We start from the raw sequence: 25,091 nt of genomic DNA on the forward strand, positions 1-25,091 counted from the left end.
CGCTGGGGTCTACATCATAAGTGAAAATTAGTCTTTTTATGTTAATATAACGCTTTTTCGTGATGGGTACTTTCTTATTGTTGTTGTTTTTCTGGAGCGAAGTGCCATGGCAATAGTCCTCCTCGCTCGCCACTGCGATCTCTATTGCAGTCTGGGCAGTTTTTTACAAAAATGTGATGATGCAGGCTCATGCCTGGCCACCAGTACACTGATTGTAATTCTTGCAGAGAATCTTTTAGCTTAAGGTGTCTGAGACCCTCACCCATATGTGCGTCTGCTATTAACAAGCCTCTCCTGTCCGTGTTTGGAATTACTCTATCCCCCACTCCAGGGATTCGAGCAAAAGGGACTGAGTTTGCATCGATTATGTATGTATAATTGAGTGGATAATTGATCGGTAGTGCTGAACAGTCGCCTTTTGATGACGTTTTCACCGCCAGCACAGTTTCACCGTCAATGTATTTTACTGCACGCTTTTTTGTAGCTACGGAAGCCGATTTTGTTGCTTCCGCTGTGGCTGTCTCAGCCAATGAATTCCCTGCAACGTGAACGCCATCACGCTGATGACTCAGTGAATGTATCACGTGAGTTTTTGGTAGTTCTTTCTTTAAAAGAACTAATTGTTCCCAAAGCGCTTTCTGCTTTATTGTGGCACCTGTGTCATCTTTGTAACCGTTCTGAGTCCATTTCTGTAAGTCGTTATTGTATGATTTGACGCAGTAATACGAATCGCACACTATGAGTGTCGGGAATTCGCGATTGGCATTATCTAGCGCCATTTTTAACGCTATTATTTCAGTTTGTTGTTCTGAATTATTTTCCACTGAGTGTGTTTTTGTAAGTAGAGGTCTTAATTTGCCTCCGCGCCACACTTCTTTTACAATTTCGCACGTGGCGTTGTAAGCCAGCTCTCCCCAAACTGAGGGTTGAGCATGTCCGTCTGTATATATTACACAGGCGTATTGTCGTAAAGGCAGAATGTCGATTGGCAGAGGGTATTCTCTCTCATATTTTAGAAATTTAAATTCTTTCATTTCCGGGTCAAAATAGTATTTTACTTTGTCTGTAGCAACAGAATTTACCCATTGTACCCATTCTGGATTTAGTGCAGTTGTCGGTAAATTACATGGTGTTGTTAATGCCTCAAAAGCTGATTGTGCTGTTCTGACTGTAACCTGTCTACCGTCTGCTTGGCATTTTTCCTTTGCTACAGCTGTTTGAACCGCATGAACAATGCTTTCCTTAATGCTGAACCTTTTTTCAGCTTCTGTGTACAAATGTGATTTGTATGCTATTGGTACCTTCTCTCCCTCATTAGAGGTCAGGTATGTGAATCCGCATCTTCCTGGGATGACTCGAATCACAAGGTTGCGTGTGTTGTCACATGTTTGTAATTTTGTTTTAATTAACATATCTGTTTGTAAAGATCTCAAAATTTCTGTGTGTTTTTGAGTCCAGTTGATTCTTTTAAAATCTGGTTTTATTAGATCATAGAGAGGTTTAATTCTTTCTGCATAATTTATAATGTAAGTTCTTCCGAAATTTAGGAAGCCTAGAATTGATTGTAAGTTTTTCAGTGTTCTAGGTGCTTGGATTACTGCACATTTCTCTAGGAAATTGTCAGCCAGGCTTTTGCCTTCACTTGATAGTTCATATCCTAAAAACAGGACTGTTAGATGGGCAATCCTTGACTTTTTAAAGTTGAATTTGTAACCCTCTGCTGCGAACCCAAGTATTATGGTGTTCACTCTCTTCAAGTGAGTATCCAAGTCATCATCTGTTAGATAGATGTCGTCGACATAAGATAATGCCTCGTCATCATATGTTTGTAGTAATTCAGTTACTCTCGCTGAGAATAATCCTGGGCTGTTCTTGAACCCCTGGGGCAAACAACAGAAATTTTTTTGCGTGCCATTTATTGAGAACGCCGTCAAATATCTGCTCTCTGGTGCTATATTTTGACAAAAGAATCCATTAGAAATGTCTAATGTGGTTTTGTATTTTTTGCGCACTATGTTATTCATTAGTGCAGCACTATGCGAGTTTTGTACTGCAAATGTTTTGCAACATGAGTTAAGGTGTCTGTAGTCCAAAACAAGACGATATGAATTGTCTGGTTTGGAGACAGGAAACAAGGGGTTGTTCATTTGTGAGGTGCAAGTTTCAATCACCCCCTGGTATTCAAGTTGATCTAGGATCTCTTTTACCAGTTTTTTTGCTTCTTGCTTAATCGGGTACTGCCTCTGTGCAGTAGGTTGTGATTTTAACTGGATTTTGTGAGGAGGAGAATCCTCATCCCATCCCACATGATTTTTATATAAGGCAGGGGCTTGAGCTACTGCCCACTTTCTTGCAAGTGTATATTTTTTATGAATTGGAATATGGTTTGAGAAGGCAGGCATAATTATTTCTTCGCCATGTGGGCACTCCCTGACAAACTCTGGAGGCCAGTCTCGTTCAGCTAGAAGGATGTCATAGCCCTTGCAGAGATTATCCCAAAATAGACCCCTTATTTTTCTAGTCTTATCCCCCTCTATACGCAATGTTATTTCATATATTTTATGAGGTTTGCTAACTCTGGTATCTGCAGTTTCCACCTGAATGTATTCATTCGTGTCCACTGTCTCCAGATGATTCATAAGGACTTTGCGAGCTATGCTCACGTCTGCTGCGCTGTCTAGCATTGTCTGAGCCCACTCTCCGTTTTTCAGCTGTGTCCTCAGTATTCTCGGCATTGTTAATTACTTTAATACTGGCTACCTTCTTTTTGGGAAATTGTAATTTTTTATTCTGATGAGCAGGTTCTTTGTCTTTGGACTTGACGTGCTCTTCCCTGTGTTCTGATCGTCCTCTTCTTTCCGATTTCTGCAAGGAAGTCTGAAAAGATTGAGAGGGACGTGTATCAATATCTTGATATCTATCAGGTTTTTTTATATTATCCCTATTTCTAAGGTTGTATTTTTTCACAGAGGACTCCCTTTGGGGAGACTTGCATCCTTGATCAGGAGATCTTTCTCTCCGCCGAGGAGACCTTCCTCTGGACTGGAATCTTTTTTCTTTAGGATTGGATTGCTTATTTCCATCCCAGCTCTTTTTTTGAGTGTTTAAATTATTTTTTATAAATACTTTTTCAGGACTTTCAACTAGTTGAGGTTTCACTGGTATTCCACCCAAACTATCTCTTCCTAGTTCTTCATAGGATTTTTCTATGATTCTGGCAATTTCAGATGGTTGGTCTGCTATATTTGTCTCTTTTAACCTCTGGCGAATCGCCACATTTGCTGCTTCTCCCTTTATGTTGGCTAATAATATTGCAGAGACCTGCTTGAAATCTTTCAGTAGTTTCATACCGAGAGTTAAAGTGGGTTCTGGACCGTATTCATCTTGAATCTGTTTTAGCACATCTGGTATTATTGACATGGATGGTACACCATGTGTTTTTGTGTAAATGGAAGCAAAGACTGTTCCCCAAGTGTCACAGTCCTCCACATGTGGTGCGATTCCCATTGGGAGACAGATAGTCAGAATCCTATGTTTCTCAACAGGGGTGGTATCTGGAAACACCGCCTCTATTTGAGTGATTTTTTGTGCTAGCCAGAAAGGAATTTGTTCCCGTTTTGCGGGTACTTTACCTAGACAGGACTGTATGTTCTGAGGTGTAATTTTATTTGTGTTCCCCTGATGAGTGGTCAGCTGTGGAATTTTAATTGCTGGTTGGATTGTTGAAGTCCGCATTACATATTGGACTAATTGTCTATGTATTTTTATTAATTGTTTTAGCTGTGCTAAAAGCTCTGGTGCAGGCATTTCTTCAATGTCTGGATGTGGTGTATATCCGGCTAGGACCGGCCACGTTGCTCCTGGTCTACCTAGTGGACCGAGCCTGGTGATGTGATTATTATGTTTTAGGGCGCCATGAAACAAGAGCAGGTGCTCTTGGAATTGGAGTGGTATTTCCACTTCCTCGAAAGGAGTGTACTCACTAGGAGGTTCCTCTATTTTGTAATAGTGGAAGTCCTTTGTTACAGCGTTTGCTGCTGGAAAGTTTATCCATGAATAGAATACCTCTGTCTGCCGATATTCGTGTGCCTCAATTACGAATATGACTGTACCACCTCTTGGTGTCAGTCAATTTTCTATAAGTTTTAGGGTTATAGATTTCCTTATGTTGACCGGGATGAGTATTGCATCTGGGTCATTTTCCAGCAGAGTATTGTCTGCTACTAGGATTTCAGCTGCTAGTCTAACTGTCTCCCTTTCTTCTTCACTTTCTGTCATTTTACTGACAGGAAGGTTATTCTGTTTGTTTGCAGATCAGGTTTCTATGGAAACAAAGATTAGATGCACAATATTTTGGAACAGTGTATCCTTCAACGTTGAATAAACCAAGAACCATACATAGGAGTCTCCTCCTGCGAGGTTTGGCGGATATGACCTTTCACCCACTCCAGACGTCTTTGGAGTATTATGGGAAAAAAGGGGTTCTGTGTGAAAAAGCACGACTGAGTTACTCTAATGTCTTGCGTTAGTTTTATCGCCTATCCAAACGTTGGGCGCCATGTAGTGTAGTTCCTATCATCCCAATAGGCTCTGCGCATTGGAATAATATCTTCAATAGTATAGACCTAGGGCAGAGGTTAACTAGGTCTTCTACCGACGATATTAGACTTAAAGTTTTGTGTTTGCCAGCTAGCTCAGAGTTCACTAGAAACTTTCTCGAATAGGCAAGGAGGATTTTAACCTCCCTGGATAGACAAGAAGGGATTTAGTTTCTGACAACCATAGAACATGACAACTTTGCTCTCCCCTAATCAAGAGTGTATCTCTAGAGTCGTGTGAAAACAAAAGACAACTTATTTTACTCAGTCAGTTCAGTGCATTCTTAGTTTCACCAGATTGTAGAGAAAAGGAAAAGACGGGCGTGTTCAATAAAATATGTTATTTATTGATCAGTCTCCTTTCTCATACAAGAGAAATGAATCGCTATTATTGTAATACTTATAGTTAAGTAAAGTGCATACAGTAAAGACAGAATTATAAAATAATACTGTAAAAGCATTGATATGGTTTCTAAGCCATATGATACTTTAAAATGGATAAAATAGATACATACATATATACATTTGACTAATCATACTCAACTGGTGCTTCTAACCACGCCTACCCCAGTGTACCTGACCTAAGCCTAATACGTGGGCGGGAGTAGATAAGTAGCAGTTTAAGTTAAGTTTGTTTGCCAAGGGACTGATTCGAGAATTCTCTGCAAGGGGTTATTCAGTTCTGTACCTGAGATCTAGAATGATGGAGGGCTGGTATCTCTTATCCCATGTCTTGATATTCCAGCTGCCTGCGAGGGCTGCTTGGAAGCGCCGGAGCTGGATTTCTCAGCAGGAGAAAGGCAGCGTCTCGTTCTCAGCGCGTCAGGAAGGCGGGGCAGCGCCTGTGGGCTTCGCTCTCTGCTGGGCTCCTCGGCACGTCTCGCTGCTCCGATCTCGTCACCACCGCATGTGTTTGCTTAAGGCAATGTCGGTAATATTTATACCTGAAAGGTGCCGAGATTGACGTAAGGATGGACATATATACGTCAATAAGGATGTCATATGAACGGGCTCGTTCGCACATTCTTTTGCTGAAGTTCTCTGTGAAATCAAAACAATGGCTATGGGAATTTCCCAGGTCCCTGTAGGTTTGATTTGTTTTGAGAACTCCGTATGCCTTATCAGGGGCTGGAGGAATATCGCTTGTCTAATTAGATGGCATGCGTTATGACCTAATCAGATAACGTGCTTCTGTGCCGTGGTGTGGCTTAATCAGATAACGGTTTTTGCACCGTTGGCTGGCTGCTAGTTAATTATTAACCAGACCAGGGTCAGGAATAGGGGAATCGATACAGTACCTATAGGAATACATCACAGCATAAACTATGCCGGGTCACTGGAATGGAGAAGCTCTACTCCTCTGCCCTTCCAATTGCTAATCCTCATCTGATTCCTATCGCATCTGAACAATTGGTACAACGCATCCTGACAAAGTTTGACCTGACTAAAATTGGAGATCTATATCCTGATGGCCATATATTCTCTCCATCAGAAGACACACGATTTAACGCAGTGGACTTTATGGCCAAATTTGTATTAAGCCGCATTTTCTCTGTGCTGGGCTCCACTTTCCCGACATTCCCGCTAGAACCTATCTCGTTCCTTCCTCTTACGCTCCTCATAGGCAAAGAAGATTTCACACATCTGATGTCTAAGCTCTACAAGACATGTGCCTCTCTGAAACCTGTACAGGACAGCAAAATTTGCAGGGACCTGGAGCAGGACCTAGGCATAAATATCACCGACGAACAGTGGGCCAACTGCTGCTCAGTTACACAAGACGTTTCCCTAAACAGCAGACACAAAACTCCTCCATTTCAAATTTCTACGTCGCATCTATTTTACTCCGGCACTTGCACACAAAATAGATCCCACTAAGCCCCATACCTGTCGAAAATGTTCTGCACTGTATGAGGACTTTGCACACCTCACTTGGACATGCCCGAATCTACAGGAATACCGGGTGCAAGTACACCACACACTAGGATTGATATTACATATTCCATTGACCCCGATTCCTGAGATAGCTCTGCTTGGGTACACTGTCACTTTCCCTCGGAAACTCCGTAGGCTGGCCTCACTATGTCTTTTGTTAGCTAAACAAGAGGTGGCCTTGCATTGGGGATGGACCACGGCCCCGAATGCTCAGGGATGGCTACGCAGTATCGCATATTGTAATGTGAACAGTGAGCTTTATGCAGACACAATGCCCAGCACGTCCCGCCCTAAAGACATCTGGGGGCCACACAAGTCATATGTCGAGACTCTTTTTTAATTTCTGTAATTTTTTATTGTAGAAAAAATATATATTTACATGGAGCATAACATATACATGGGTGGGGGAAGACGAAAGAGAAAGAAGAAAAAGAAAAAGAAAAACACCCGCGGGGGGGGCAGTGGGGGAGGGGGGACTGGTTCGTTTCCAGCTTCCAGTCTTATTGGAGTAAGTCCGATTTCCAGTCGTTCGAGCGCGGCTTTATCGTTTAGTCCTCCGTCCCCATGTTGCATTGATTGTCATACTCGGTCCCACACCCCTGCCGCTTGCGGAAGAGATAGAGAGAGGAGAGAGAAAAAAGGAGCAGTGCGGGTTTCTGGTGTGTGCACAAATCCGGAGGTCTGCTGCTCGGCTGTTGCTAGTTGGTGTCTGGCAGTGCTACCTATGGTGGTTTGTGCGACGAGAGGTAATTGTCTAGGGATTCCCACATGCTTGACTGCCTGTGTGTTTTGGGTGAATGTTTCGCTGTGATGGTGTCCACCCCTCGTAGGAAAGTGACCCAGTTGAGCCATGCTTTAGGCGTGGCTTTCCCTGTGTCTTTCCAGTTGTACAGAACTGTTTTGACTGCTACTGTCAGCAGAAGACCGATGAGGTCGCGGTCTGCTTTGTTTGTTACTGAGGGGAATGTGAAACCCAGTGCCAGGCTGTGGAAGTCTAGTTGCATGGTGCCCCCTGTGATCTCGTTTATTAGTGTTTCTATTGTGTTCCAGAAAATTCTGACTTTGGAGCAGTGGAAGAGTAGGTGTGCGAGGTCTCCCTTTTCTTTATTGCAATTCCAGCAGGAATCACTTCCATGGATGACAAGCGGGCGGGGGACCAGTATGCCTTATGTATGAGCCAGAATTTAGTCTGGTTTAAAGTTGCAGTAACCTTTTTCCTGGATGTGGACCTCCATAGCTCAGCCTTCTCCTTCTCACTCAGCGCTCTACCCACTAGTGTGCCCCAGTAGGTGTTGACTTTATCGTTAAGTTTGGTGGATTTTGGGTATAGGGCCCTGTAGAGGTATGCGACTTGGTGTCCTAGTTTGTTGAGGTTAGTAGCATATTGTATGAGAGATAGTGTTAGTCCGTTCAGGTTTGCCTTCCTTATTGCTACCTTAATCTTCAGGAAGTTGTACAATTCTATGCTCTCTAGGTCGTGTTCTTCCTTGAGTGTGTCAAAGGTTACCTTTGTGCCTTGTTTCAGTAGGTCACTGGCCGTTGTGATGCCATACTTGTACCTTGAGTGCATGTTCAGAGTCTTATCCCTGTATTTTATTGTGGGGTTGTGCCATATGGATTCTAACTGGGATTTCTTTATGCTTGTCCTCATTAGTTTGTCAATACTTAGGAGAGCTGTCTTTGTGCTGCTTAGGATGGGGTTTTCTTTGATTGCCGGGTGTCGGGTAGCTGTAAGTAGGGCGATAGGGTTCATTCCTTTCAGTAGTCCTCGCTCTAGTGTTAGCCACGCCGGTGTATATTCTGGGCTCGGGGTGAGCCAATATAGTCCCTGTCTTGCTATGCACGCATTTTTGGAATGTTCTGAAGTTCGTTATATTCAGGCCGCCTAGGTCTTTTGTCAGTCTGAGCTTTTTTAGGCTTATTCTGGGCTTTTTCACCCTCCACAGAAAGGTATTCAGCATTTTGTCTAGTCTCTTGTGGAAGTCTTCTGTATTTATCAATGGTAGCATGTTCAGCATGTAATTCACCATTGGTGTGAGCATCATTTTAATCGTTTCTACTCTCCCCCACCACGTGGTGAATTTGGGGGACCAGCCCTCCACTCTTTCCTTTATTTTGTGTAGTATGGCTTGTTCATTGTGTCCTAGTGTAGATCTCAGATCTCTCTCGAAGAGGAGGCCTAGGTATTTGATGGGTTTCTGTTGCCATGTCAGGCCGGACGAGCCTAGAACCGTCTTAGTGATGTGAACGTTCAGAGGCTTGCACTCGGATTTGTCCCTGTTTAATTTATATCCCGAGACCTGGGCATATTGTTCTATCGTTCCCATCAGTGCCTTGATTGATTTTTCTGGGTCCTCAGTGATTATTAGCACATCGTCTGCGTATGCCGCTAGCTTGAAAGTTTCTCCCTCTACTGGTATCCCCGCTATGTCTGTATTGGCTCTGATCATGTTTAGGAGAGGTTCTATCGCTAGCAGGAACAGGGCTGGCGAGAGTGGGCACCCTTGTCTGGTCCCCCGACCGAGATGGAGTAGTTGTGATATCCCCCCGTTTACTACAACTTGTGCTTTGGGGTCATTGTAGAGGGCCAGCACCATCTTCCTATAGTTGGGTCCAAACCCGAATTTCAGCATGCACTGGTCCAGAAGGGCCAGGACACTCTGTCAAATGCTTTCTCAGCGTCTAGGGCTATCATGACCGCTGCTTTGCTGCTCTTGGAGGAGTGATTTATTATGTGGCATAGCAGCCTTGTGTTGTCATGGGACATTCTGTTCCTAAGGTATCCTACTTGTGAACAATGTATGAGCTTGGGTAGGTGAGCGTTGAGTCTGGTTGCTACTATCTTGGCGTATATTTTGCAGTCTACGTTAATAAGTGAGATTGGTCTGAAGTTCTTTGATTCGTTTGTGTCTTTACCTTCCTTCGGTATTACTATTATGTTGGCTTCCGCCATGGACGGTGTCATGCGTCCTTGCTGGACACACTTCGTGAAGATCTCCTTCATTGTGGGTCTGAGAATGTGTAGGTACTGCTTGTAGAAGCCGGCCGTGAAGCCGTCTGGTCCTGATGCCTTGTTATCTTTGAGACTCGCTGTGGCTCTCTCTATTTCTTCCTCTGTTACGTTTAGGTCAAGGATGTCTCGTTCCTTGTCTGATAGCGTTGGTGTGGATATGCGTGCTAGGAGTTCTTCGCCCCCATCCTCCCGTAGGGTTTCATCCCTAGTGTAGAGTTTCTCGTAGAAGTCTCTGAAGACCTCCAGGATCTCTTTGTTTGCAGTCTGGGATTTATTATTCCTGTCTTTGATGGCCTCTATCGAATGTTGTTTCTGTTTCCCCTTGAGGTAGGATGCTAGATTTTTCCCTGCTTTGTTTGCTGTGCACAGGTTGATAGCTTTGTATTTATTTATCCAAGTGCCTGCCCTTTCACTCAGGATTTTGTTTAGTTCGTATTTGCATTTAGTTAGGTTTTTGAGGGTGTTCCTATCTTCAAGGTTAGCTATGTGACCGTTCTCTAGGTTTTTGATCTGTTTTTCCAGTTCGGCAATTTTTTTGTTCCTGTCTTTGTTAAGCCTCCCTTTGATGCCCTGGACTGTCCCTCTGATGGTGGCCTTTAAGGCATCCCATAGTAGGTCTCTGTCTATCTCGGGGGTGTCATTAATCGCCAGGTACTCTTTTATCGCTGTTTCAATCTCCGCCCTAGTTGATGTGTCAGTAAGCAGATTGTCGTCAAGACGCCATCTGCGAGTTGGCTTCTCATTGTGTTTCCCTGATAGGGTTAGGCTTATGTGCGAGTGATCTGAGATGCTCTGGGGGCCGATTTCCGTGTGCTCTATGAGATGGGTGTGTGTGTCTGATATAAGGATGTGGTCTATTCTACTGTAGGAGTTGTGTGGGTTCGAGTAGAAAGTGTATTCTCTGGCGTCCGGGTTTTGGAGGCGCCACGGGTCCTTGAGGTTGAGTTTGGAGCAGATGTTTTTCAGGATGTTGCCCATGTGTGACGCATGGCTTTGTCTGTGCGGGTGTTTGTCGATGGCTGGGTCTAAGACCTGGTTCATGTCTCCTGCGACCACCAGGAGCTCGCCTAGTGGAAGGGTGTGTAGTTGTGCTCCTACCCTGTCCCAGAAGGCCCTGTCGTCGGTATTGGGGCCGTAGATATTGGCCACGTGTATAGTTTCTCCGGCTCTCCTTAGGCTGGTCCCTAGAATTCTGCCCTCTGTGTCAGCCTGCGTGTTCACCAGTGTTAGCTTTGACTTCTTGCTTGTGAAAGTCACCACCCCGTTCTTTTTGTTCTGTGCTGCTGACCCCCATACTTCGCCTATCCAGCTAGTCTTGAGGCGCTCTATGTCGTCTGATTCTAATCTTGTCTCCTGCAGTACATAGATGTCACTTTGAGTTTCCTCAGGTGTTCTAGTACTTTCCTTCTTTTCACCGGGCTGTTGAGACCTTTGACGTGTAGGGATACTATCTTGATATCAGTTGAGAGGTTGGCATGCTTGTTGTGTGTCATTTGTGGTGAAGTGCATTTGGCGATCTGTATGGCCTTGATATCCGTGGATCCCTGTGGCTTCCTCTCCCTAGTCCTTGGCTAGCTTGTGCGTTGTTGTGCTTATACCTGTGCTTGCTGCTCCTAGTTGAAAGTGTGGAAAATTGAAAGATAGAGTAGAAGAGATAGAAAAGAAGGGTGACCCCATGTGTGTGCTCCCCGACCCCCCCTGCCTTCCCTGTACCCCCCTCTCCTCCCTTCCCCCTCCCCCCTTACTTGCTGAGTGGGAGTGCGACGACAAAGTTCCTTTGCTCCGCATCCTCCCTGAGGTAGAGTTTGTGCGTTGTCCATGGTAGAGTTCTGAATAAAAAGCGTGAGAAAAAGTACAGTCATTCTTGTTTGCTTCGTTGTTCCCGATCTGGTATGGTCTTTCTCAATATTGAGGTAGATTCTTACGGGCATGTAAACGTGGCTATTTGGCGGCCGGCTGCTCTCTTTGTGACAAAAGGCGAAGATTCTGCTGTGCTGCTCACCTGGTGTTCCCTCGTCCGTGTGGGCGATTGTCGCTTGGGAGAGTTTGCTCGCCGGAGGTAGCTGTGTTGTCCTGTTGTTCCGGGTGGTCTTTACTCCGATTGGGCGGCCTCATCTGGTGAGGCGCATCTCTTGGCAGCGCCTGGGGGTTTTGTATCCATCTCTTCTGTCAGTGGCTTTTGCATGTAGCGTCTCAGATCTTCGGGGTTCTCAAAAATCATTGTTCTCAGTTTGTCTGTGATCTTGAAACGGGCCGGGCCTACGAAGCTGAAACTGATGCCTCTTTTGCGCAGTGCCTCCCTGAGAGCTAGGAAGCCTTTCCTGGTCTCGACCGTTGGTTTTGAGTAGTCCTGGGTCAGTACGATCTTGCTGCTCGCCCATGTGAGGTTTTGATTCTTCCTGGCAAATGCGAAAATGGCCTCAGTGTGGGATGTTCGCAGTGGGTTGCATATTATAGGTCTGGGACCCTTTCCCGTTGCTAGTTTCCTTGCCGGCACTCTATATGCCTTTTGCACTTCGAACCTCCTGTCAAAATTGATGCCTGTGAGCTTGGGGATCATGTCTTCGAACATGTTTGCACATGAACCCGCTTTATCCTCCGCTCCTTCCGGCACCCCTAGGATCCTCACGTTGCCTCTTCTGGCTCTGTCGTCCTGCTCCGCTAGCTGTCTTTGTATGGCTTTCGTGGCTTTTTGGCATCTGCTGTTACTTTGGAGTTCTCTGCAGTTACATCCCCCACGGAGCTTATGCGTCCTTCTGCTGCTTCCATTCTAATGTTGGTGCTATGCAGGTCGGCCTTAATTGCTGCCAGTTCTAGTTGCATGTTGTCTATCTTTAGCTTTGTTTCCTTAGCCACTGCATTTCCTTCATTAATCTTTCTGAGGATAGTCTCTAGGGTTGCCGTTTCGCTTTTTGTCTTCAGCGGGGAGTCAGGGGTTTCTTTTTTGGCCTTTTTTGGGTCTCTTGCTGTTTTGCCTTCGTTGTTTGCCATTGTTCTGATGCCTCTTCTCGATAGAATGCTGCCCAGGCGCCCCTCTTTTTGAGCGGAAATTGGGTTGCCTGTTGGGATTGCCTTTGGGGGCTGGGCCGTTGCGTAGGTTCTGTACCTACTTGGTTCTCTAATGTGCCTCATTCTTGTCTTGGCTTTGGGACCTGCCAGCGTGTGCTTTGTCTCGTTCGCAGCCTTGACCGGCTGCTTTTATTGAGTGGCTGGTTTATTTATGGCTTATTTGGGAGGTGTCGATTGAGGCTCTGCCTTGCTTGGTTCTGGGCTCTTTGCTCTTTTGGCTTGTTGTCAGTGGTGCTGGTTGTGGCACTGGTTCGTTCGGCCCTTTTGCTCTTTGGGCTTGGTCTGTCGAGACTCTTAGACAAGAAAATGAAACACAGTTGGAGCAGGGATTAGTCCCAACGGGAGTGGGGTGATTCTGCTCGAAAGTCTGGTCTATATTATCAAACTCATATTAGAAAGTGTGTCGCATTGAGGAACTGCTCCGGTCAGTGGAAGTGGGGATATGGCTACCTGAAGCAGATACTGCTAACGTTCACAATTATGAGTGAGGCTGGCTTACAGACCCTAATATAACATGCTATTATTAATGCAGTTTGTTTGCATATTTAGTGTTTTTGTTGAACATGCTATTTGGCACTGTAGACGCTGATTCTGGAAGGCTGTGACATCTTTTGATTTTGGACTGCTAAACATTAATGCTTATTTGTTCCTTTGTATTGATGGAAATGCAAAAATAACGTTAAAAAAAAGAGTCGACATGGCATGCATACCTGTGTGCAATGCCTGCAACCCACTGCCTATGGTATAGGTAAGTGGTACAAAAGGGGGTGGTGATGGACGGAGCATCTGAACCAATCAAACACTCACACCCAGTCAACAGATCTGGGTTTAATCCATCACCGTTCTTTAGCCCACTCTGCCATCCCAGTTCAGACATGGCCATATGCAAATCAGTCTGACCCTGTGCCTCATGGTAACAGTCCAGCCCGAACTGCCAAGCCATGCCTTCCCTGGACCGGAAACAAGCTTCCGAGGACCGGTTTCTGGCATTTCAGCCGTCTTCAGCCCGGCTTGCTTGAATCCAGTGGCAAAGTGAGCAAGGGACTCACGTTTGAGCATACCCTGCCAACTTATGGCGAACACTGGATTCAAGCAAGCCGGGCTGAAGTCGGCTGAAATGCCAGAAACCGGTCCTCGGAAGCTTGTTTCCGGTCCAGGGAAGGCATGGCTTGGCAGTTCGGGCTGGACTGTTACCATCTGGCCTTTAGAAAGGCCCTGAAAACACTCCTCTTTCAGGAAGCATTTCAGTCCCATTAATATACCTGAAGATTACGACAACGTCCTGGCTAGCAAAGCGCGGAGATACCCTCATGGGATTGATTCCTGCGCGATATAAGAAATTAAAATAAAATAAATAAATGAGGCACAGGGTCAGACTGATTTGCATATGACCATGTCTGAACTGGGGTGGCAGAGTGGGCTAAAGAACTGTGATGGATTAAACCCAGAACTGTTGACTGGGTGTGAGTGTTTGATTGGTTCAGATGCTCCGTCCATCACCACCCCCTTTTGTACCACTTTGTTCGCCATAAGTTGGCAGGGTATGCTCAGACGTGAGTCCCTTGCTCACTTTGCCACTGGATTCAAGCAAGCCGGGCTGCAGACGGCTGAAATGCCAGAAACCGGTCCTCGGAAGCTGGTTTCCGGTCCAGGGAAGGCATGGCTTGGCAGTTCGGGCTGGACTGTACCCATGAGGCACAGGGTCAGACTGATTTGCATATGGCCATGTCTGAACTGGGGTGGCAGAGTGGACTAAAGAACGGTAATGGATTAAACCCAGATCTGTTGACTGGGTGTGAGTGTTTGATTGGTTCAGATGCTCCGTCCATCACCACCCCCTTTTGTACCGCTTTGTTCGCCATAAGTTGGCAGGGTATGCTCAGACGTGAATCCCTTGCTCACTTTGCCACTGGATTCAAGCAAGCCGGGCTGAAGACGGCTGAAATGCCAGAAACCGGTCCTCGGAAGCTTGTTTCCGGTCCAGGGAAGGCATGGCTTGGCAGTTCGGGCTGGACTGTTCCCATGAGGTACAGGGTCAGACTGATTTGCATATGGCCATGTCTGAACTGTGGTGGCAGAGTCGGCTAAAGAACGGTGATGGATTAAACCCAGATCTGTTGACTGGGTTTGAGTGTTTGATTGGTTCAGATGCTCCGTCCATCACTACCACCCCCTTTTGTACCGCTATGGTATAGGTAAGTCACCCCTCTAGCTGGGTGCACTATACCACTGGCGAGGGTACAGTTGCATGAACACTGTGCCCCTACAGTGTCTAAGTCCATTCTTAGACATTGTAAGTGCAGTAAAGCCACAAGAGTATATTTGCTGGGAGTTTGTCATTTCGAACTCCACAGCACCATAATGGTTGTACTGAATTCTGGGAAGTTTGGTAGCAAACCTCTCAGCATAATAAACCCAGACTGATGCCAGTGGGGGATTTATTATACAATGCAGTCAGAGGGCATCTTAGAGATGCCCCCGGAAAACAGACTAGCCTCTAGTAGTTCACCTGCCTGGTATACACCAGCCTGCCACCACAATACATGTTTCTGGACCCCTGGGTTGGGAGCCTTCGCTCTCTGGGACCAGAAACACCACCTTCCTGCAGAGGTGGTTACACCTCCCCCAGGTCAGGTAGAACCATCTGTGGCAGGGGAGCTTCAAATGCCTTGCCACTTTTACAACGCGATACCCAACCTCTCCTGCTATCAGAAGCAGGCCCCCTTCCTTTCTCACCCCATTTTCGGTGGTAAGACAAGTGGGAAAAATTTGACCAGCCAGGAGGTGTGCCCGCCTCTACCAACCCCATCACTCAGATGGGGGAGGCGAGGTGAGACCCACTCTTTAGTGCCCACCATCTTGCAGATGGCAGTCACTCTCCAATCAGGATAAGGGAAGGTGACTACTTGCCACGTGGGGTGAGCACACCAAGGGTGTAGTCACGCTAAGGTCAGTAGCCCATTGGCTACTACCTCGAGATTCCTAAAACTAAAACGTATTTAGGGGGCAGCACTGAACCCACAAGGCAGCAAGCAAGAAGAAGAATAACCGAAGAGCCGTGCTGAAGGAAGAAGAGGAGGACATCAATTGCCTTAGCCCTAGCCACACTAGTCTGTCCTGACCTCGACCTGCTTCAGCAGAATCCTGGCGTGTCCTGCAGCCAGCAGCCCCCCAGAACCCGTCGGACCTGCCCTGCCTTCCCTACAAAGACTCTGTCTCCTGTGAGCACCGGACTTGCTCAAGAACCAGACACTGGCTCCGGCCGCCAAACCAACTCACCTACGCCCACAGCCCGAGTTCAAGCGGCCCAACACCAAGAGGAGGTTCCCCCAGCGAACCTGACCTGGGATTTGGTGATCCCTGACCTACCTCAAGCCTCCGGATGACGCTTGCAGGGTACCCCTGACCGGAGCTGGTAAGGAAATCCGACGCCTAAAGACACCCCTACACCCAACGCCCCACGGCCTTGGGTGGCCCAACCAACAGTTTCCAGGCAACCCGCTGAATCCCAACTTACCTCTCCAACCAGTGGTCACCTCCAGCAAACCTCCCTGCCTGAACCTGTAGTCTTTGTTCCGACCGGATATCTCCCATTGAAAACAACAGGGCATCCGACGCCATATAAGCGTCCTGCACCCGGCCACCCCTGCGCCGCTGTGAGTGCACCTTGTGTTTTAACTCGGATCCCCCTTTGCCCAGAGTTTATCCCTACGAGCTTTGCTCCCTCAACCCTGTCGCTTGCCCGAGAGTAGCCACCAACCGATGGCCCTTAAAACCCATAGGCTAACATTGGGCCTCAGCATTCTGCACCCGGCCACCATAGTGCAGCTAATGGTGTATTTTGAGTGCATCCTCGACCCTGGGGGAACCCTAGTTCTAACCTCAGAAACTCAAAAATAAAGACCGATTGCTTACCTGCAAACCGATAACCACATTTTCCGCCATAGTATTACATTGACTGTTTTCCTCTGAGAAAGTTTGAAGTGTTGAGTTGTGTTTGTATGGAAACCTAACCAACTGTGTTTTAATGTAAAAATGTTTTACTTACCTTTGTCTAGGAAATGTCCCAGTGTGGTATCTAGGCATACCACACTGAGTAGAAAAAGTAATCACAAAGTAATCACAAGTATCAACTGTTTTAAAATATTTTACAAACCTGCTACAAAGTCAATTTCATCCAACTTGCATATTCTGATCAAACCTGTTTTGAAAAGTACAATTTGACTTACCTGTACCAAGTCCTGCTTGGCTCTAAAAATAAAATACAACTAAAGAATTTTTTTTATACAAACAATTGGTCTGAGTTCAGTCTTTGAGTGTGTGACATCATTTCTTGCCTTAGTGTGTACAAAAAATGCTTAACACTACCCTCTGATAAAGCCTTACTGCTCACCCACACTACCACAAATAGACAGTAAGGTAATATCTACTTTTACCTCTGTAAGCCTTTGGACATCCACTGGACTCTTTACACACTATACTTTACTTTGGTATAGTGTATACAGAGCCAGCGTCCTCCATCTTGTTCCTCTATATGATCAAAGAACACCTCAGTGACTTACAATATACTTGCAATGTACAGCACGGGGTCCTTTAGCCAACATGTATCTGCCGTGGCGACCGAAAAGGCCATCTGTAGACTGGGCAGATTTTATGTATACCGTACGTATGTTATGCACCAATCCGTTCTGTACTCATCTGCAGTGCACTCACCCCTCTACAGGTTGACAGTTTCAGTACACTCTAGAACTCGCCAGTACCTACTACGTCCTCGTGCAAACCCCCTAGAGCAGTGGTTCCCAAACCTTTTAGAACAACAAACGTTCACAGCCCACTTACCTTTAATGTACAAGCGGAGAGCTGATTTGTGAATGATTTAGAGACTGGACATTTCTGTTGAAATGGCTACTAAATTTGCTCAGACATAGAGAATTACTAATAAAACTATGTTGCACACCAATGATAATTGGGTAAATTGGGTTTCTGTGAATATGTATCATGTGTGCATCACAAGAAAGTGTCTTGATTTGTTTTGATCTTATTAAAATCTGTATCCAGCACACTGCAGAATAACGAAAAAAAGTATTTTGTTTTTGCTTTCCTAACTGCTGGATGCATTCAGTACATTTACAGGTATTTACATTTTGTTGTGTATTGGAAAATAACGACATTCGACATTGTCACATTATTCACTTTAAAGACCCCTCTTACAGTGCAGTTGGGGGGGGGGGGGGGGTAAACACTAATCCCCATGTTAAGAGATTAAAGCAGCCTGACAGTTGACCTCTGCCATTGAATCACCAGTAAGACAAGTTAAATAAAGAATGTAAAGGCATCCTTATTTATTGCTCTAACTCATTCCACCCACCAAAAATCAGCTCGCCACCCAGCAGTGGGTCACGACCCACAGTTTGGGAAGCACTGCGCCTAGACACCCATGGGATAGAGTTGTACACTGTGTGGGTATATACACGTCTCCTTTGTCCAGCCACCTACGGCCGCCTGTAGACTGGGGCAGAGTTTCACGGTGTCTCCCAGTTCCAGTCCCCGACCACTTTCTGTGCCCCTTAAGGTCTTTCTTTGTTGTCACCCTGACTGCTTCCTAGATTGCTAGTGACGGATTTTGACCTCTCTCCTGCGCCCCCTACTTCCGGGTGAACAACTCTCCTATTGTGTATCTTGAACTGTCTTTTGAAATCCCCCTGCTGGCTGGGTCGAGATGGGGGGTGCCCTGGGTTAGTTTATTGCACACGATTTCTGCTTCTTCCTATATGCGTTTGCAGCAAAAATCTTTACAAACGTGCGAAGAAAGTTGAAGGAGGATGGAGATATTTAATGAGCAGTTGACAATACAACTTGAGAATGGGCTCTCTGGTCACGCTCACCATGTCTAACAGTTTACAGCCGAGCAGGAGGGGACAGTGGAGCAGTGGCGTCTATGCAGGGGAGCCAGATGGTGCTCGTGCCCCCAGCTGTGTTTGTGTTACCATCTCTCCCCTTTGCCCCCATCACCTCAACTGTTGAAAGTCCCCAGAGGCGGCACAGAAAAACACACTCTTTACACTGCCACACACACTGATTGGTCCAACGCAGTGTTTGCTTAAATGTTTAAATCAGACTTTGTATATGTGTAGACATTTAAAGATACATAGAAAGATACGGATATATACATACATGCAAAGTCAGATTTAGACATTTTAAGCACACGTGTATATGACCTTTGTAGGTTGTCCCAGCACTTTCGTGTGTAGCCCAATGTGAGCCTTCCCTTAAAATACATTTCTAGAGACGCCACTGGTGCTATGTTGGAGACAGAAAAAGGAAATAGGCGAGTGTTTACGCACAAAGGAAAGGTCCTGGGGGAATTCAGATGCCTTGAAGAGCTTTCAGGTCGCTGAAGCTGGGTGGATGAGTGAAACAACCTGCTGTTGTGCTAAAAACAAAGACCTGGCAGGAATGTGGGCAAACTGGTTGTTCTCCAGGCCGGGTTTCTGTCGTTGGGGGGTGGAGGATGGGCACAGCTACACCCCAGGAGGCTCCTCCCCATATGGAGCCTTATAACTGGCTTGGAACACCTCCTTGCCAACATTTCTGTCAGCGATTTCGACCTGCAAGCAAGGTGCCCGGATTCACAGCTACCAACTGCAGAATAGCACGATGGCTTCCATGGGGCTGCAGATTCTGGGCATCGCCCTGGCTGTGATCGGCTGGGTAGGCGCCATTGTGGTCTGCGCATTGCCCATGTGGCGAGTGACGGCCTTCATCGGCAACAGCATTGTCACTGCCCAGATCATGTGGGAAGGGCTGTGGATGAATTGCGTGGTGCAGAGCACGGGGCAAATGCAGTGCAAGATCTACGACTCCCTGCTGGCCCTACCTCAAGACCTTCAGGCGGCCCGAGCCCTGGTGGTCATCGCCATCGTGGTAGGAATCCTGGGCGTCCTCATGTCCATTATGGGCGGCAAATGCACCAACTGTGTGGAAGGCGAAAGCACCAAGGCGAAGGTCATGATCGTCTCAGGGGTGGTTTTCCTGCTGGCAGGTATCATGATGCTCATCCCTGTGTCGTGGTCAGCCAACAACATCATCCGGGATTTCTACAACCCACTGGTGGTGGAGGCGCAGAAGAGGGAGTTGGGGGCTTCGCTCTACATTGGATGGGCCTCAGCAGCTCTTCTGCTTCTTGGAGGAGGCTTACTCTGCTGCAACTGCCCCCCAAAAGACCCCAAAGCTTACTCCGCCAAGTACACCATGGCCCGTTCCCAAGGAGCGGCCAGCAACTACGTTTAAAGGCCACCTTCTTGATGTGGACATTCTGCCTGGTCCTGTGAAATCAAGTCAGGTATCCAAGGACAAAGACTCCCAGGGGAGCCAGCAAGACCATGGGAGTGAACAACATTACAACTTCACTTCGTTAAGAGAAGACATTTTGCAAAGACCTTTGTGCCAGGTGAGACTCCTGGTCCCTCTCACTTCACTTGATTAGAACTGTCTGGGATACTTCTATAACTGCTTTCGGATCCCACCAGACTTCAACACCGTCAGGCCCTGGCGAAAAGCTGCCAGCATTATAGTAGGGCCGCGAGCCAAGAGGTTGGGCTCCCTGGGGGACTTCTGTTTGGAGGGAAATTGGGGAGAAAGTTCGGGACTGTGATCAGAAAATCCAAAGCTGTCTGCAGCAGGCGTCAACGGGAGCAGCGGACAGGTGCAGAAGGGGAGGAGGGAAAGTGTTGGGCAGGTGCAGGCAGGGAGGAGAGCCTGGGGATGGAGGGCTGGGTGTGCCAGCTGCCTGACTCAGAGACGAGAAAGAGCCGCGCCTCCGCCCAGCCGGGAACCAGCAGAGAAGAAGCGGACCCGCCCCGCAGATCAACCGGGGGGCCAGGGTGCAACCGCAAGTGGGACACTCCCGGAACTGCTGAGACCCTTCCCCTCCCTTAACTTCCGGGACCCTTCACCGCTGCTGCAATCCGTCACCATGACAACCCGTTCCCTGCTGCGAATAATCACCAGTTGTCACCCTGACGCAATCGGCGTGCCACCGGACACTGTCCGACCGCACGCAATCAATCACGTACTCTGACGCCATCAATCTCCACGTCAAGAGACTGCCATTTTCTGTGTGCATGGACAGCCGCGATGAGGGGTGGTGGGGGGGCTCTTTTTGTGATCTCTGAAGCTCTCGCTCTGTGATTTATAACACGTCTATTTGTCATTGCACATCACCTGTGGCTGAGCGTTTTTTGCAGTAAGTCCAATGTTAAGTATTAGGGACAAGTTGTGATGTGGAGGGGAGTCCACCCTGGTGCGAGGCCAGTGAGATGGAGGGTCGAAGCAAGGACTGGTAGAGCGTAAATAATGAGATCCAGAGAAAGAAAAGAGAACGTGACGGAGAGGAAGCATGGAGGGGAGTGTAGGTCGCTACAGGGAGGAGGGGCTGGTGGGGGGGGGGGAGTGAGCCGAGAGAAGGCGAGAAGTTATTGAAGAATGCGGGTGAGGGGTTAGGTTCGGGAAGAGCAGGATTTGAAGGTCAGAGACTGCCTTAGAAGCCTCGTGTCCTTTCTCTGTCTCTCTTCTTCACCCGCCCTTCTGTAGCACATGCCATGTTGTCCGCCGTCTCGCTTTATACCTGTGCTCCCCTGCCAAGGCATGAAGCTCTCCTCCCTTTCGTCCCATCCTCCTTTCTTCCCTGTTCCGGTATCTCAGGTGCCCCTATGCTTCACCCCCCTTCCCGGCTTTCGCTCATTGTTTTGGTTGATCTCTCACTATTCCTATTGATGCCCTCTCCAACCCATCATTTGACCTTTGTATAAAGTGTACATTTAATGTTAGATAGTAGCAGTACTAGTATTGTACATCATCTTCACCAAGGGGTCCCCTTGTCCGTCCTCTTTTTCGGTGGCCAAATATCTGGTTCCATAATGTGCTTCCCCTCACCCCCCGAAAAATGTTTGTAATGTGAAAGGCCAATAGGACGCAGACAAGATGGGCTGGGTTGGTCAGGAGTTAGATAGCAAACAGCGCCCCTAGCGTTGGGCATGCGAGCGCACCAACACCACCTTCCACAGAAAGCCAGAAACTCGGCCGCACTCGACTTTCTGGTTTGCCAAACAGGTTCTCGTCAGTCGAAACCGCTTGCAGGCCAAGCTGAGCCGTGACTGGGAGGGAACAGAGGCTCGGCCCGAGGCCAGACAGAGACAAAGGCCGTTTATTCCCCTGTGTGCGCAAGAGATTCCAGTTCTGGGTTTCAGATTTTCACCCGAATTAAATTATAAAACCTGCAGATTGATAGGAAAACTGGATTGACATACCCAGAGTGCACCATGAATGGAAACCATGAGGGGTTCGACACCTCACTCTAAACATCGAAGCGCTACAAATGTGTATGAGACGGTTCCTTGTCCTTCAGACAGTGGGGTGTAGGAAGATCCCTAGGGACAAGCCAAGTATATGCAGCACCTGTGTTCTCTATCACCGGGCACTGTACAATAGTTAAGCGGAGAACGTGGCACTGCACAGACTTATAATGGGATAAAGTGCACAATGGTCACGCAGCGAGTCCTTCAGTGCCTCGAAGTAGGGTGCGGGGTTTCTAAAGTACACATCATCCAAGGTCTGACAGACAGGCACACGCCCGTTTAGTTCACATAGTTGATCAGGGGCAGATCAGATGGACAGGCTGTGCACAGGAAAAGGGGTGTCTGAAATTCCTCTAGGAGATAGGGGAACGCTAGGCCCTACAGTGTATTCAATGCTCCGGTAACCTACTTTTTATAATCATTTTTGTGCTACCGTTCGCAACATGATGTTATTTTGTACAATAAAATATTGCTTGTCACTGATGATTTGCCTCCTTGGTCATTGCAAACTTCCAGTCACGGGGGTGGGGCCGTGGGGGGGGGGGGGAGGGGATGAGGGGGGAAGGAGGGGAAGAGACCTCTTGTAAGTGAGGCCTCGCCCAATGAGCTACCAGAATGTGAGAAGGGAAAAAAGGGGTGCTGAGGAGGGCATGGCTTTGGGGAAATAGGGTGGCTCAGTGGGCACCCACAATGTGGTGACCGAAAAAATGGCGTCAAACGGGTTTAAGACGCGCCATGATTGTGCGACAAGCAGGCATGACCAAGTTTAATCTGATTTGGGGGATCATAGGGAGCATGAAATGTTATTGCCTTGGTTTGCTTAGACACTTAAAAAAAAGGGGCAAAGTGTAGGTCCTGACATACTAACAGGGACAGAGTACCCGGTCATCGATCGGCAGACAGGACAGCAGGTGAATTGTCCGGTTAATGGTCGAGGCTGGAATGAGGCCCTGTCAGGAACATCCACTCCTTGAACCTCTGCCTGTAAAACATTACCAGAGCGCTCGTGATCTGGCGCAGTATTTACCCCTCAGCTTTCTCCTGGGTTCCCATTACCAAAGCGCTTGTGATCTGGCGCAGTATTTTTCATCATTCTCCTGGGTTTCCATTACTTGGGCCCTTCTGCCATCATTCCGACCTCATCATTCCTCTAGCATTTCCTTGTGTTACCATTACCACAACGTGCAGAATTTACCAGAAGCGTTATTCCCTTCTTCTTGTGAGTTTTTGTTTTTGGATGAGTAATAACCAGCGATATTGCAGTTTGTAGATGCATTTTCCCCTCTTTTTGCCTTTGCTCCTGACTCAAAATTAATGGGTCGCTCAGAATAAGTTTTCCAGTGCACGCCACATCCCCTGGCGTCCAATTACCCCTCTCCAGTATGTCCTTGCAGGGTTAATTTCTTAGTGGCGTGCCGAAAACACCCAATCTCTTTTCCGTGCCCCTCTTATTTGCACATCCAGGGCCTCATTTCCAATATTTTGACACAAGGCAGCACAGCAAACTTTCATGTGTGCTGCTGTGCATCAAAAGAAAAGGGCAGGAATGCACTGCAACTATAAGATACAGCACATTCCTGTCTTTTCCTCTGCGCTGGCGCACAGTGGGCTGCCATGTACCAACGTAGGTACCCTTGCGCCATGGTGCAAGTGTGTCTGCTTTGTTGGGTTGATTGTTTTTGTGCAGGAAGGCACACCTTCCTGCACAAAAACAATCATGTGAGGTTGCACAATGCAGCATACATAGAAAAACAAGAAATTACGGTATTTCTCCTTGTTGTGCTTCCCTTACACCTCTGAGGAGGCCTAGGAATCTGACACATTCCCAGGTTTATGAACCTTGTAAATCTGGGAATGCTTTAGGTTTCATGGATGCTGCGTGGGAACAGCTACAGCAACACACATGGAATAGTCCTTTCACATAGAGTAATGCGTGAAAGTGGGGCATATTTACAAGGCCATGAAAAGCCATGCATGGTGGCTTTACGTAGCCTTGTAAATATGTGTAGGTAGACTGCACCGCCAGTCAAAAAAAGCGACGCAACAGTGGCTCGATGGGCTTGTAAATAAGCCCCCCCATCTCTTCTGAGTTTCTTTTATCTCACATTTCACCTACGTGACCGACACTGGTGGATTTGTTATTTACCGGGTATACTATACCTTTCTATACTATACCTTTCACATCATGCGTTTTGCATCTCAGAAGGGACGTTAATGAAGTGATATTGCATGTTTTGCACCATTTCAATTTTCCAAACACAGAACGTGAGAACACAATTCTGCCAGGATTTTACTAGCCAAAAGTTTGTGTGGGAGAAAACCGAGGCATACCCGCATATATAATACATCTTATCTGGGCAAAAACACCAGTTTATTTCTAAATTGGTATTTTCAGTCCGAAAAGAATGAAGGCCTGAGTGTTCCTGTGCTGCAGACCTCTGAAAGCCCCACTTCTTCTGTACCCTTACTTGCAAACCCTTCTGATCTGTGTCCCCTTATCTCCCAGTGTCCATCAGAAGACCCATACTGTCTGAGTGCCCCTCCTCCTCATCTCCTCTGAGTAGTCACTTGCAGGCCCCATCTTTTCTGTGTGCCCCTTCTTTACAACCCTTTTAGGCCCCGTTTTTTCTGATTGCCCCTCCTTTAAACATATTGTAGGCCGGGTCTTTTCTGTGTGCCCCTCCTTTAAACCCCTCGCAGGCCCCATCTTTTCTGTGAGCCCCTCCTTTAAACCCCTTGTAGGCCCCGTCATGTCTGAGTGCCCCTCATTTAATCCCCTCTGAGTGTCCACTTGCATGCCCCACACTGTCGGAGTACTCCCCCATCTCTTATGAACATCCACTTCCAGGCCACATCCTGTATGAGTGCCCCTCATTTAATCCCCCGTGGCTCTCCCTTCATCTCATCTGTGCATACAATTGCCAGGGCCCATACTGTCTGAGTGCCACTGCATCTCTTCTGGCAGTCCACTTGCAGGCCCATCTTGTCTGAGTGCCCCTCCCTTCATCTCCTCTGTTGGTCCAGTTGCAGACCCCATCTTGTCTGAGTGACCCTCCCTTAATCCTCGTTGATGGTCCAGTTTCAGGCTCCATCTTGTCTGCGTGCCCCTCCCTTCATCTT

General features: G+C 47.2%; 2 protein-coding genes across 2 annotated transcripts in view; both read left to right on the plus strand.

The window, feature by feature from the left end:
* The window catches only part of LOC144822247 (claudin-4-like), a 321,452-nt gene that overhangs the window by 258,565 nt on the left and 37,796 nt on the right, over positions 1-25,091 (plus strand). The gene's annotated exons all lie outside the window — the stretch shown is intronic.
* LOC144822246 (claudin-4-like) lies at positions 19,193-22,454 on the plus strand. The gene has a single exon (XM_078679512.1). The coding sequence runs from the start codon at positions 19,273-19,275 to the stop codon at positions 19,903-19,905; it is 633 nt and encodes a 210-aa protein (XP_078535638.1). The 5' UTR covers positions 19,193-19,272; the 3' UTR covers positions 19,906-22,454.

This window comes from Lissotriton helveticus, chromosome 3_1, assembly GCF_964261635.1.
Source record: "Lissotriton helveticus chromosome 3_1, aLisHel1.1, whole genome shotgun sequence".
NCBI classification, from domain to species: domain Eukaryota; kingdom Metazoa; phylum Chordata; class Amphibia; order Caudata; family Salamandridae; genus Lissotriton; species Lissotriton helveticus.